We start from the raw sequence: 15,197 nt of genomic DNA on the forward strand, positions 1-15,197 counted from the left end.
CTACCTTGCTTTATTGTAAAAATGCAGTAGGTGAAATATGCAATACACAAAATATGCATTAATCAACCCTCTGTGTTATTGGTAAGGCTTCTGGTCAACAGTAGGTTACTAGCAGCTCCATTGAGGGAGAGTCAAATTTTTGACCCTCAGATTTTTGACAGTGTTGGGGGCTGGTACCCCTGACCCCCACATTGTTCATGGTTCAACTATATTTTCAACAAATGGTAATGGAACAACTACCTACAGAAATGGGGAAATTTTAGCTTTGATCCATACTTCAAACCCTACACAAAGTTTAATTAGAGATGGATCACAGAATTATATGTGGTAGCAAGAACTATAAAGCTTGTAGAAGAAAGCATAGAAGACTTTTCTAACTTTGGAATAAGCAAAACTTTTGTTAGAACCCAGAAAACACTAAACAACAACCAAAAATAGATAAGTGGACTTCGTCACCATTAAAAACCTCTATTCATCAAAAAAATACCACTAAGGAAATGAAAAGGCAAGCCACGGACTGGGAGAAAATATTTGTACATAAATCTGACAAAGGAGTCAAATCCTATAACCCAATATTTAAAACCCCAATGACCCCGTTGAAAAATGGGCAACTGGTTTAACAGGAATTTTACAGTGTAAGATATACAAATGGCTGGTGATCATATGAAAACTGGTTGGTGGTTATTAGCTGCCAGAAAAATACAAATTAAAGCCATAGAGATTCCATGACAAAACCCTTCCAATGGCTCAAATGAGCAGACTACAGCTGTCGGCTGGCAAGGACGCAGAGCTACGGAGCTCTCGTACACAACGGGAGTATCGATGGCACTTCTCTCTGTTTCTCCTCAAGTTAAATACACACCTGTCCTTGGACCCAAAAATTCTATTTCCAGGTATTTGTCCGGGAAGAAATGAAAATATGTAACCAAAAAATAGTTGTACCCAAATGTTCATAGTGGCTTTACTCGTGATAGTCCAAATGAAATCTAATGTCCACCAAGGGGAGAAAAGCAGAAACAATGGAAGACTATTCTGCCGCAAAAGGGCACCAGCTCTGCACATACACAGTGACATGGGGGTAGCTCAAAGAAAGAAAAAAGATGTAGAAGAATGCATACCACGTGAATCCACTGATACTAAGTTCTAGCACAGGCAAAACTGATCCGTGGTGAAAGAGATCAGAACGGAGGCTGGCTGGGGATTGGGGGTGATGACTGGGAAGGGGCACCAGGGTGATGTTTCTGGAGGAATGAAAATATCTTGATAGGGTCGCAGACCAAAGGTGTCAAAATTCATACTATTGGGCACTTAAGATCTGCGTGTTTCATTGAATAGAAATCATACCTCAATTAAAAAGGGAAAATATATTAGGGGAAATTTTAATATGAAAGTTACACCATAAATGAATAAGCTTATCACAGTAGTGAGTGCTCCATAAATAATAGTTATTGTTATCAGGGGGCTCCATGATGTTTCCGCGATAGCAGCTATGAAACCTTTCTCCTCTACCTTACCAGCATCCTAGGAGGAAGCTATGCCCTATGTTAACTATTCTGAAATGCACCTTTTACCCCCCGTGTTAACCTCTCTGAGATGGAGATGTGTCTTGCAATTGCCATCAGCAGGGAGGTAGTCAGGATGAAGCTGTTACTACGTGACTGTCATTCTCGGTGGCTTGGTGGACCGTCAGCAAGCCCCTGGCGTTTCAAAGTACACTATGGAGTATTATTCCTCCATCAGAAAGGATGAATAAACCAACTTTTGTAGCAACATGGACCGGACTGGAAGAGATGATGCTGAGTGAAATAAGTCAAGCAGAGAGAGTCAACTATCATATGGTTTCACTTATTTGTGGAGCATAACAAATAGCATGGAGGACAAGGGGTGTTAGAGAGGAGAAGGGAGTTGGGGTAAAATGGAAGGGGAGGTGAATCATGAGAGACTATGGACTCTGAAAAACAATCTGAGGGGTTTGAAGTGGCGGGGGGGTGGGAGGTTGGGGTACCAGGTGGTGGGTATTATAGAGGGCCCAGATTGCATGGAGCACTGAGTGTGGTGAAAAAATAATGAATACTGTTTTTCTGAAAATTAATTAATTAATTAAAAAAAAACATTTCAGGATGACTGGGGTCCTGGCCCTTGTCTGAAAACCCCCTGTCGTGATGGTTTTGTAAGATCAGGAAAGTACCATCAGTTAAGACTTGAAGAACCGTGTTGCAGCTTGGCAGAAACTATAGAAAACAGTAGTTCATTCTCGGAGGCGGGGGGGGGAGGGGGGCGTTGCGTCACCAACAGTTTCGCCGATGCGGAGGGTGATAATGGATGAAAAAACGTGAGTTCTGACTACTGTGAGTCACATCGTGTTTCAGAACACTCAGACTCCAAATACGAAGACATTTTAGGAAAGCCTTGAGTGATTAAGTCTCCTTTCAAAGATTTTTCAAAGGCCCAAACACATCTAAAAGAACTACTTCAGTAAGTGTAAAATAAAAATTCTCAGCCACAGAAAGAATTATATCATTGTTTAATTGACAGCGATTTTTCTTTCTTCGCAGTGTATACAATAATGGCGCCTTTTATGTTCACTGAAATACATGTTGTTATTTCTGCTTTATAGTGGAGAAAACTGAAACCTAGAAAAAAAAACATCTTGGGGGGTTACATAGCAATAAAATGAAAGGCAGGTTTCCACCTCAAACAGAACTCCTGAATCCTTCTTAGGTTCTAAACTATGCTATTTACTTCTTCATTATTATTATTTAAAAGGGAGATTTCAACCCAGTGTAAGTGGGAGAAATATGACAAAATGTTTTCCCACATTAAAGGCATTCTGGACACCTAGCACATAATGTTTCTGTCACTGAAATGCACAATTCCCAATTCCATGCCTGGATAAGTATCTTTTGAGATCCTGTTTATTGTCTATCACTCAAGTGGGCAGATACAGGGGAGAACTAGTCACTACCCTGCTCTCCAGGAAGCCACCATCAAATAAAGAAGAGAAGACGTGTTCTAAGAAATGGGCAAATTCACTCTAGGAGACCTCAGAGAAGGAAGACTTTTCCAGAAGGGGAGACAGAGGCAGGTTTCATGAGGAAAGAATGTAAGGTTTCCAAAAGAAGAAACGGAAACCTGATTAGAGAACAAAGGGCTTGTCTTCGGCGGGAGGCAGGCATGTGGCCGAGGTGTGCATGAGGCCCACAAAGAAGGTGGATCCAAACAGGAGGGGGTCCAAGATGCCAAGGTGATGGGCTTGACCCATTTTGGAAAAGCCAAGTCCAGAGAAGGAGAGCGGACTGGACCTCCTCCGTTGAGCTATAAATAGCAACATAACTAAAACATTTCCTGGATCCATGGTTCCTTTCTTGTACAATAACCAAGTCGGGGCTGCTATGGAAGGAGCCCCCATGGAGGGCTACCAAGTACTTCAAGTTTGATGGATTCAGGGTTTGGGAAGAGGAGAAAGGTTCTGGAGGTGGATGGCGGTGATGGTTGTATGGAAATGTGGATGTACTTGACACCACTGAGCTGTACACTTAGAAATGGCTACAAGGGTAAATTTAATGTGTGTATATATTTCATCACAATAAAAAGATGTCCCTTAAAAAAAAAAAAAAAGAATTTCAAGGGACATACCGCCCAGGATGGTTTGGGGAAGACCAGCTCAGAGGTGTGACTGCCTCTAGACAGGGCAGCCACGGGCACAATGTGATGCCTTCTAATGTCCTTTCCCTGCCTGGTTCAGGGAGCCCCAGCCTTTCTGCTGGACCATATTTTCAAGCAAGAGAGGTGATCCCAAGTGAGGTGGGCGCCAATGGTGTCTCCAGGGACACAAAGCAGAATACACCACAGTGTGCAATCTCCTTCTACAAACAGTTCAGAGAGAAAATAAGTCAGAGGGGGCACCTGGGTTGACAGTCGGTGAAGCGGCTGCCTTTGGCTCAGGTCATGATCCGGGGTCCCGGGATGGAGCCCCATGTCGGGCTCCCTGCTCAGCGGGAGTCTGCTTCTCCCTCTGACCCTTCCCCATCTCGTGCTCTCTCTCTCTCTCTTTCTCTCAAATAAATGAGTAAAATCTTTTAAAAAAGAAAATAGAAAAGACTACCTAGGGAGGGAAGTGCCTGCACAGAAGGTTTGCTGGGATGGCAGGAAACACGTTCTCAGATGCCCTGCAACTCACAGCAAGCTCTCGAGGCCAGGACCCTTAATAAAACATGAGAGAGATCATGAGTTAAAACCTGGGTCCCTTCCTTGATCCTGAGGGAAAATGTATAGTGAGAGACGTGCACATTTTATATATGCAGAAAGAGTGCAAATTCCCCAAGAGACAGTTACTACCACACCCAAAGCCATGATGAAATGCTACACTGCCCCCGTTACTATTTCATAAGCATTTGGGGCTCTATTCCAAGCCCATGAGGTAAATCATGGCTTGATTTAGTCCTCCCTGATTACTGAAACTGGCCAAGAGCTCTGTGATGAAAATACAGAAAAGTAAACACTGATCCCTGAAGGAAGTCCCATCAGTGACACCGTGACCCCAATCTCTGTGACTCTAATGGGCCCCTTCCTAAATGCCATGGAAGGATTTGTGCAGACGACTGTCCTGCCTTTGCCATCATCCCACACGTCCACCTGCCTGCTCTCCAGCAAAAGAGCCCTACCTGGGCCTGCACAGAGGCTCTTTAAAACACCTGTCAAAATATTTTATTCCACAAAGGCCACCATTAAAACCCTCCAGCTAAAAATTCTAAGGCCAACACTGATTTTATCCACTCTGTTCCTTCTAATTTTATCCTTCATCATGAACTCAAGTCTCTCCCTCCTCCACTTCACAATGTCTGGGCTTCCTTTTCTGAGGTCATTATTTGAGAGTCTGACTTGGTTGATAATGGAGCTCTAGTTAGAGCAATGGTCTCACTTGGCCCTTCCAACAAGCCAGGATGGGGATCTTATAATGATTGTCCTTGATTTCCAAGAAGAAACTAAGACCCAGGGAGTCACCCTCTCAAGGTCACAAAGTTTTGGAGTTCTAAGATCCCACATGAGGTTACTGAACTTGAACTGGGTTTTTCCAACCTTGTGTTAGGTGCTATTCTACCAAATACAGCTCAGGAAGTGATTTGTCACCCATAAAGGGAGGGAACACGAAGGGGGTTGGGGAAGGAATCCTGCACCTGGGTAGGCTGTGTCACCCATCAGTCTCCAGCACTCACTAGGACTTTCATCTAGGGGGACATGCCACAAACATGCACATGCACACACACTCACACACACACGGTGTACTGCAGAAGTCCACAGACATCTCCATCTGTAACGATCCTCCTAAAATCACTCACGTTTACACCCCCAAATTTGAGCTAACCTTCTTTACTGGAAAAAAAAGAATGAAAGAAGGAAATCCAGTACTAAAAATCATCAAACTCCAAAAATAACAGAGTCCTGACTCTTTTTTCTGGCATAACACCGTACCTTTGAGGAACTCCAAGCTCCAGTACATGTGGTTAGGCAAGACCTCACATTCTGTCACTCAAAGCCTCCCCCTCAGCCATATCAAGGCTCTGTGCTAGGAGCTTGTACCAGCAGAACAAACACAAGTGACCAGCCCCTGGGCCAGCACTCCCCACACCATGCCGCCACCTCGCCACAGAAGCTCTTCCGGCTGGAATTGGCCATTTTCTGTCTGTTTTGTTGCTTTCTTCCCATCACTATGATTTCCTGAGAGAGCAAAAAGCATTTTCTGTGAGCAGAGCCCTTTTGAACATCAGGCATTTTAGATGGCCACATATTTCACAGAGAAGACGGGGAACAAAACACTCAAACACACGGATTTTACGTAAAACACAGACTGCCTCTAACAGTGTGAGAAAGTATGGTACCTAGTGAGAGATAAATGACAATGGCCAGATCATCTCTACAAATTGCACTCTGACCAGCAACCTAACACAATCCTCCTGGGGGACATGAACCCCCATATCTACAAGAACCAGTCCAGGAAGCCAGCCTGCTCCAAGGCAGTCCCTAGGAAGAAAGATTGTTATTCTAGTAATAATCCAGGAAACTGAACAATCATTTCTATAATAATTGGTCCAAAATGGCCAGGATTTTATTAATAACTGACAGCTTCCCTAATTTTTGTCCCTGCTTCCAACTTAGCACCAGCCAGAAAAAGCCAAATACATTCTCTGAAACGATCACACGGGATGCTCTCTAATTAGCCTGCCTCTCGCTTCCCCAGCCTCCCATCAGAACATACCTGAAGCCTTCCCCTTCTTCTACTGCAAAGCTTTCCCACTTTTCTGCCTGCCTTTGAGTCTCTGCCAAAACACGGGTAATGGTGGCTGACTCCCTTGCCACCGTAAGTTCTGAAACAGCTTTCATGTCTTCTCATTTGGTGGGTCTCATTTATTTCCACACTGGACAGACATCATCTTTGAAAAATCTCTGCTGGGCATCTCATCTCCTCCAGCCATTGATGTAAATTTTTTAGAGAGAGGGAGACATTCTGAGCTTATCTAGAAAACCTTGTTTGTGCCTAGATACGCTTCTATGTAGACACTAAGGTATTTGAATTGCAGCTGATTTTTATTCTCTGTAAAGAAAAATCAAATTGGATAGAACCATCATTTTAAAAAAAAAAAGAAATTGGCTTGGAGTACCTGAGACATCTTGGTATGCTACTTAGGAATAAATGATGATCTGAACTGTTTGTCCCTTGGAAACAAATGACAGGAAGCAGGTGGGCAAGGAAATATACCACAAACAGAGGGATGACCCAAAGGAAGTATGAAAATAACAGATTCTAGGGATCAGCAATCAACAAATGAGGTGCATTTTTTCTTAACATAATTACTCTTATTGACTGTCTTCTGAGTGCCCAGCAAAGCCAAGGGAAAAATAGCAGAGTGACTCAACAGATGGACGGCATCAACAACAGTGGGTGATCCAAGCAGGGAAAGGCCGGAGCCAGAAATGAAGACACCATGTCAGTATCAGGGCAAGACCAGAAGCTGGGCATCAGGGAGCCAGGCTTGGAGTCTAAGGGACAGGAAACAGTCAGAGCGAGGGCAGGCTGCCTGCAGATGAAGACTGGGACACTCATCAGGTTACAGAGCCTAGGTGGCTCAGGCAGTTAAGCATCTGCCTTTGGCTTAGGAGATGATCCCAGCGTTCTGGGATCGAGCCCTATTTCAGGCTCCCAGCTCAGCAGGAAGCCTGCTTCTTCCTCTGCCTCTGCCGCTGCCCCCGCTCCCCGACTCATGCTCTCTCTCTCACTCTGCTCTCTCTCTCAAATAAATAAACAAAATCTAAAAAAAAAAAAAAAAAGAAAGAAAGAAAGAAAGAAAGAACTCACTGTTAAACATAAATGAGCTAGGACTTTGTGAATCTGACTATAAAACCATCTCTTATTCCCAGTCTCTGCAGATAGCAAAGCATTCTTACATTAAGAGAAGGTCTCAGTCTATAAACCAAATCAAGGAGTGAAGCGAAGAAACTTTCAGAAAAAAGGCCCTCTGGGAATCTTTTTTTTAAGATATTTATTTATTTATTTATTTTATTTATTTGACAGAGAGAGACCACAAGTAGGCAGAAAGAGAGGAGGAAGCAGGCTCCCCACAGAGCAGAGAGCCCGATGTGGGGCTCGATCCCAGGACGCCGGGACCATGACCTGAGCCAAAGGCAGAGGCTTTAACCCACTGAGCCACCCAGGCGCCACCCTGCTCTGGGAATCTTAAAAGAACCCTCTAAGACCCTCTTCAATCAAGAGGGCGTCCAACCTTCCTGAGGGCAATGCCCCTCAGCGTTTTCGCAGGCTGACCAAATGGGAAAAGGCTTCTTTCTCTTGGAGAGGTTTGTCATGGCTTTTGTCTAACGTGAGGGTTTGCCATTCTGAACTCACGAAGATAGGTCTGTCAAGACCCGACAGGACATGCCTTTTCCCTGCTCAGATCCTCCCTGCTGTGGAGCTCAGCTCAAAAGCAAACAGAATGCATAATATGTACAGAATGATACCCACTCTGGCACTGGCATGGCCCACAGGGACAGCCTGTGACTGGAAAGCCTGTTTGCCAACAGCCTACAAAGTAATCAGGAACTAGCAAGGTGAAGGGGGGAGTTCTCATCCCAGCTAATTCAGGTCACCCCTCCTCCGATCAGGCCTCACAGGTGCTCTCAGCGGATCAAAGAACTAAACATGAAACACAGGCCCCATAGGCAATGTACCACCAGAAGAATTTTCCCTGGGATTCTTTTTTTTTTTTTAAGATTTTATTTATTTATTTATTTGACAAACAGAGATCACAAGTAGGCAGAGAGGCAGGCAGAGAGAGAGGGGGAAGCAGGCTCCTGCTGAGCAGAAAGCCTGATGCGGGGCTGGATTCCAGGACCCTGAGATCATGACCCAAGCCGAAGGCAGAGAGGCCCAACCCACTCAGCCACCCACTCAGCCACCCACTCAGCCAACCCACAACCCAACCCACTCAGGCACCCCTTCCCTGGGATTCTAAAAGGAGATTATTCACATTGGAGAGAGGGTTTTCTGTGCTACCTTCGTGACCATCTCCTCCCTCAGGCTTAACAGAGACCCATCCACCTGTGTTCCTCAGGAAGATAAATGGATTAAGAAAGGCAAAAACACTAACTCAGAAGCAAGATTACGTTCAATCTTTTTTTTTTTTCTCTTAGCAAATGGGGCCATAATTTCAAGTAAATGGCATGTGAAGCTGTTGAGAGCCGAGCCCCACACTCTCATTTCGATGTTGCTCTGGTTGTAAATAACATGCCCGACTGCACCAGGAGCCAAATTGCTCGTTAGCTGCCAACATTAGTTGTTTAATGATCTGGAGAGCAGAAGCTGCCAATTATTGTATTCCTTCTTAAAATGCCATTTAAAACCCATACATGTAATTATTATACCTTTTTGTTAAATTTTTTATGATGCTTCTGAAGCCGATGAGCTGTAGGATCACTCAACCTATCGAAGTCAGGGAATCCTTGGAGGATGTCACGACACAGCTGGATTAAGAAGCTATGAATCGGGGGCATCTGGGTGGCTCAGTGGGTTAAAGCCTCTGCCTTCGGCTCGGGTCATGATTCCAGGGTCCTTGGATCGAGCCCCGCGTCGGGCTTTCTGCTCAGTAGAGAGTCTGCTTCCTCCTCTCTCTCTGCCTGCCTCTCTGCCTACTTGTGATCTCTGTCTGTCAAATAAATAAATAAAATCTTAAAAAAAAAAAGAAGAAGAAGAAGAAGAAGAAGAAGAAGCTACAAATCGCCTGAACGTGAGCCCTTGCTCTGCCACCACTTAGCCAACTGAGTGAACTTAACCAAAGGACACATCCCAGGGCCTCAATCTCCTAATCTGTTCACTGGGACCCTGCATCTCTTCCACCTACCTAACACAGCTGTTACGAAAATGAAATAAAATAACAGCACAGGGTACGATATTATTTTCAGAGACCTACTAATGAATGGGAAAATGTATCCCTAAGAACTACCAGATGACGGAGTGATGATGATACACCGAGAATCCTCTAGGAATCTACCATCTCCGACTGGGATGGTAAATTAAGTGTATTACTTTAGCTCCAGTTACTCTCTCTCCTTATAGGAAGGGGCAACCACACCCAACAACCTGCGAGCCTCTACAGACACACATGGCAACTACGTAAACATCTGAAACATCTGCTGGGATTACAAGGTCTCCAGAGCGCCTCTCCTGTCTTCAAGAAACAGAAACCAGAAGTCCAAAATAGGATGCAGATAACTTCTTATTTCACTACATGTGCATACACAGTTTTAATAGTCTTACAAGGAGGCCATGCTGCCCAATCAGTCCATGAGTTTTAGGGAGACTTCCCACAAACGCTCTGAAATGTCCAAGTATGACCTAAGTAAGAGGTAGAACATTACTCGAGGTTGAAACCTGGAGACGGAGGCAGCTGGCACTATGCCCCTCCACCGTTTCAGTGTCCCCCACTCCCCTCCACAGCCAGTTACCTGAGACGGCCAGCATTTTGGCTTCAAGCAACACCGGGAGTTGGTCTTCAATGTCACTCACTTTTTTCCTGAGAGTGCTGCCGAGTCTCTTGCTCATACACACCTAGGGGGAGAGGAAGAGCCAGGACACGTCATTTGGTCAGGTAAAAACCAGAAGGCAATGGGGCGGCCCGTCAGGATTTCTGGGTTTAAAAGCAATTGAGGGGGTGATAAAGAGTAATGGAGGGGAGTTATTTAAAAGTAGACAAGGATGGAAGGAAGGAAGGAAAAAGGAAAGAAAGAGCGAAGGGGAGGGAGGGAAGGAGGGAAGAAAGAAGGAGAGAGAGAGGAAGGGAGAGAGAGAGAGAGAGGAAGGAAAGATGGAAGGAGAAAGAAAGAAGAGAGAGAGAAGAAAAGAGGAAAAAAGGCAGGAAGGAAGATGAAGGAAGGGAGGAAGGAAGGAAGGAAGGGAAGCAGAGACGGAGGGGGACGGCGGGAGGGAGCGAGCACTGGCACACTCCAAGCCTCAGGTCCACACCTTCACCACACCCACCCACAAAAATGACAAGAGCTAACAGACCAGAGCACAACCACAAACCAGAAAACCTCCCCACCTTGCCTATGCCCTCCCCAGGGTTACTCCCTCCTCCTGAAACATTCTGGCTCCAAGTGTAATTAGCCCACTCACACCTTTCGGGGCTCTGCTCAGACGTCACGTGGGAAGAAAGGCCTGGCCGGTTACCCATATAAAATAGCGGGCCCCTCAACCCTGCCTCCCCTTCCTCCCTCCCCTCAAGGGGCCTTTCCCCACATGTCTATCTGTTTTATTCTTGTTCTCCTAGCATCTCTCTCCACGAGGATGCAAGCTCTGCATGAACAGGGACTTCACTCTATTCCTGGCAAGTCAGACTTGAAAAACAGACAAGGAGACCTCAGCGAGGTTGACAGGTTTTATCATGTATTTTTTCAGGACACCCAAACACTTCCTACATTTTTCTTCGCTCTTTCAAAAATAGCAAAACTGAAATCCCACTTTTCTTTTCCAAATGTCTTGGGTTATCTTTTATTTTGTTTGAAACCAAAACATCACATTTTTTTCTTTTGTTTAAAGCAAAAACCTCATATTTGATTGCTATCTACACCCTCACTAGTGAGCTACCTAAAAAAACATCCAGTTCAACAAAAGCACATAGCTCAGTTGAATAACAACAAATGTGTGTATGGAGACTTTTGGGGTGGTCTACAAAGGATCCCTCTTTTCTTCCTAAAAATTTGATTCCATTCAAAAACTAAAATTAACCCAGTTGGGTTCCTAGAACCCAGAGAAAATGTAAAATTCAATTTCCCCAGAAGAATATAGATCTTAATAGATACCATCAAGTAGAATTGTTTTGCTTATCACAGACAGAAAATGAAATTATTTTTGGAATCCAAGCAGACCTCACCCATCCTGACTAAAATGTTATACTATTTCTTTCATGGCCTTAAATATGTTCTTTTCCATCAAGCAGCTGTAACTTCCCAGATCACAAAACTCATTCTCTGGGTCAAGACCACAGTGTGATGGCCTCCACGCCTCAGCTAACATCAGCAGCGATGAGTATTCCCCTGCCCCAAGTGAGAATTCCGAGACCCTCTAAATGGTCCTGAGATTTGTCGGAAGTCAGAACACCCACATTTGGGTGTTAAAAAGAAGAGGCTCTGGAAACTTCCCCATACCACTGGGTCTTGGGTTGGCCCAGGGCCCGACGGCAGGCCCATCCCCTTCCATCCGTGTAAGAATGTCACTGGATGTCTGAGAACACTTCTGCTAAGCCTGTAACACCACCCATAATTCTTATGTCTCATCCAATGTATGTTCGGTCTTCCTGATTTTAGTTAACAGCTTCTGTTAATCATAATTGGGTCAGCTTCTCCTTTGTTGAGCAAATCTATCCTTCAAGCTGTCACTATTAATAGGAGACTGTCTTTCTAAATCTTATTAAATTGCAATGTACATTCTTTCAAGCACTGCTGGATGTAATCCAGTATCTACCAATCTCCAGATACTCCATTTATTTCCAGCTATTTCTTCCATCTCATTTATCCCTTAATTACCTGGTTTGGGGAACCAAAAGCGCCAAAGAAATGTAATGAATGAAGGAGGGTTCCATCTCTCTTTGAGGGAAGAATCAAAAGAGTATCAGACCTATGTATTTAAGGTCATGAGTCATGAGTCAGTCGAGTCCACAGTATAAAACTGTTTCTGTGTGACTGGGCAGTCGTAATTCTGTGTGGACTAATATATGTCCCCAAACACACACACACACACACACACACACACACACACGTGAGAGAGAATGCACGCACACACACACTCATGTCTGTACGGACATACACACCCACTTAAACACACACATACATACCCCCCGAAAATCTGCATCTCCTTTATATTTCCAGGTAAAATGGGACCCTGAGGAACTCATTATCAAATGAAGCTTTTAGATTTACATTTTAAAATCTTAGCTATGAATTCCTTAATCCCCTCAAAAAGCAAGGGAATTAGGAGTTATTCATAAGTGCGTTAGAGAAGGTATGCAAACAAAGCCAATCACTTTTGGCATTTGGGCAAATCCAAGAGATTTAGCAGTAGTGGAGATTATCAACAAATCCCACTATCGTGTGCATATGTTAATATATGTGTGTGCATAATATAAAATGTCCTAGAAAATACACTCCCATATCAACACCACACATGTTCTGTACAAGGCACACCTCTCTGCTCACTGCTGGGACAGGGACTCGTTTAGATCACACACAGCATGTTCTTCTACTCAACAAACCCACACGCCAGAGTACTTCCACAAGTTAATTCTGTGTAGCAGTTGGGATGCACCAGATAAATGGCACATGTTTACACCAGAAAATACAGGAGAAGGAATACTCCTGCCCCTGTCCCAGGCAGGAAGCTTTGGTATCTCCAAACCTCCTCAGGGGCTCTGCCTGAAGGTCACGTGGCAGACACCACAGAACATGAGTACTAGTCGGTGACATCATTCAAACATACTGAACAGAAATTCCAGTATGCCCTCTAGCACTTCCCCTCCCGCTTCATGTGACAGAAGGGGTAAACCAAGTCAGTGTCTCTTGAGCAGGGAAGAAAGTCTCTAAGCCCTGTGCAACGGGAGAACCCATGACAAAAGCCCTTTCCTGAAGCCCTGCCTGGGGATTCTGCTCCTCTTGCGGCTCTGCAGAAAGCCGCCCCTTGGATCTCGTCTTGCACGTCTTCGGGCAAGTCTTCTGGTGGGACATCACTGCCTCTCAAACTGCCACCGTATGACTTTGTAGTACAATCATTTAATGTTTCGTTTTTCAGAAAATGGACACAAAAACTGAAAAAAAAGGGCGAGGAAGACCTGTGGACACTTTTGCCAACAACACAGCCCCAGTCTCAGCCCAGCTGTGGTGACACACAAGCCCGCTAGCAGGTCTCCCTGATCTCACTCCTGGGCGCTGGGGGAGGGCAAGAGAATATTCCTTCCAGGCCAGTGGACTCTCGCCTGCTTTGCTCTCCACTCAGACACCTGTTCTTGGGTACATCCTGACCATCCTATAACCAGCCCTGGCTCCCAGACCTAACATAAATAATTAACGATTCATCCCAGTTCTCTGCTGCCCATTCGGTGATTCACAGAGTAACTGATCCTGCTTCTCAGTGTGTCAATAACTCGCTCACACAGAACTATCTCTGCAGGGAAGGATTTTGTTTTGTAAACTGTGCTTATCCTAACTAACCATGACATTGGCTATTTAATTGAGTTGGCTATGTGTTCCCGGGGAATAATGCAGGAGTGCGCTATCTGTATGCAATCCAAGGTCCTGGCATGAAGTATAAATGGCAGAGAATATAGGCAAAATGATTCTGAAGTCAGCTTAAAACGTTTATAAAAACTCCTGCTATGCCTTTTCCAAAACCTGTTTGTGAGGATCCCAGGAATCTGTCTTCCTGGAAGAAAAACAATTAATGTTTCAGATTACTCCCATCTGCAAAGCCTTTTCATGCAAAGGCATTTGATGGTACCCGAAAGCACTCATTTTCCATTCCCTAACACTGGCAGCTCCGGGGAGGCAAAGGTCGAACCAGTCAATTCCTGGGGGACCAGAAGCCAGGACCTCCACCAGGGCAACAGCCCCCTAACCAGCTCTTTGCGCTCATTGCCTGGCCTGTCGAATGGCTCTATAACGTCCTCACTTCTTTCATAGCCATGAGCTAGCCTGAAATTTCATGCGAGCTAGACATGATATTAAGTCAAAAGAAAACTTGAAAGACTTTAGAAAATGAGAATATAAATGTACTTACCTTAGCAGTGATTTCCTTAAGGGACAAGTTGAGGGATTTTATCTGTTCCTGGAGGCTAGAAGAATGAGAAAGAGGACATCGGTCTTCTTGCAGTCATAGTTCCATACCACAACATACAGAAATACTGTGAAATGGTGAACTTTCCATCAGCGCAAAGGCTGAGGAACAGTGGGAATTTGACTTTGGAATTAGCAAGTTGCTAGGAAGCAGATTTCCCCTTCCTAATTATGCTCCACTTAGGCTAGTACTTAAATCTGTTCTTTCCATAGTAAACATCTCTATAGCCCATAGATAGGGAAAGGAACAACTCAGATGTCCCAGAAGCAAAGGGTGAAAATTTTACATTCTTATAGCCCTACCTTCCAAGAAGGATGGTCTACACAGGGTAGCATTTCATGAGCAGTAATCAGACATTGTCTATCTGGGCCCACTGTTTAATCCAACAAATGTGCACTGAGCGCTTTCCGGGTTTAGCAGCAAAGTAGAGCATATAGGAGATACGTATACTTGAAGTATAGAATATCCTCACTCTCCTTAGGCTTATCCTTTCCTCCTTTTTCTCCTTAGCTCTATTCACCTTGACACATTCATTTATTCAGGTAATTTCTCTCTACCCCACTGGAATGTAAGTTCCATCACTGTAGCAACCATCAGTTGGGTTCACTCCTGTATCCCTACTGCTTAAGACAATTCCTGCAGCTTATAAGGAGGCACTCAGTCAAGATCTACAGAATGGGTGGGTGGACGGATGGATGGACAGATGGATAAAACTAAGAATCAGATCTTATTCTCAGTGTTGTTACCTAAAAGAGAGGAAGTACACACAGACAATCAACTACAATACAAAGCAAGATGAAAAAATTACTATCGAGGATAGGAACCC

The 15,197-nt window shown here is 44.5% G+C and overlaps 1 protein-coding gene across 3 annotated transcripts in view; it reads right to left on the bottom strand.

Annotated features, from left to right (window-relative positions):
- DISC1 (DISC1 scaffold protein) overlaps positions 1 to 15,197 on the bottom strand; it is a 379,073-nt gene that overhangs the window by 197,872 nt on the left and 166,004 nt on the right. For all 3 annotated transcript variants that reach the window (XM_059397318.1, XM_059397316.1, XM_059397315.1), the window contains exons 7-8: positions 14,315 to 14,369; positions 9,997 to 10,099 (exon numbers count right to left, since the gene is read on the bottom strand). In XM_059397318.1, the coding sequence (XP_059253301.1) occupies positions 9,997 to 10,099; positions 14,315 to 14,369 (158 nt within the window). The remainder of the gene's footprint in view (positions 1 to 9,996; positions 10,100 to 14,314; positions 14,370 to 15,197) is intronic.

This window comes from Mustela nigripes, chromosome 4, assembly GCF_022355385.1.
Source record: "Mustela nigripes isolate SB6536 chromosome 4, MUSNIG.SB6536, whole genome shotgun sequence".
Classification (NCBI taxonomy): Eukaryota; Metazoa; Chordata; class Mammalia; order Carnivora; family Mustelidae; genus Mustela; species Mustela nigripes.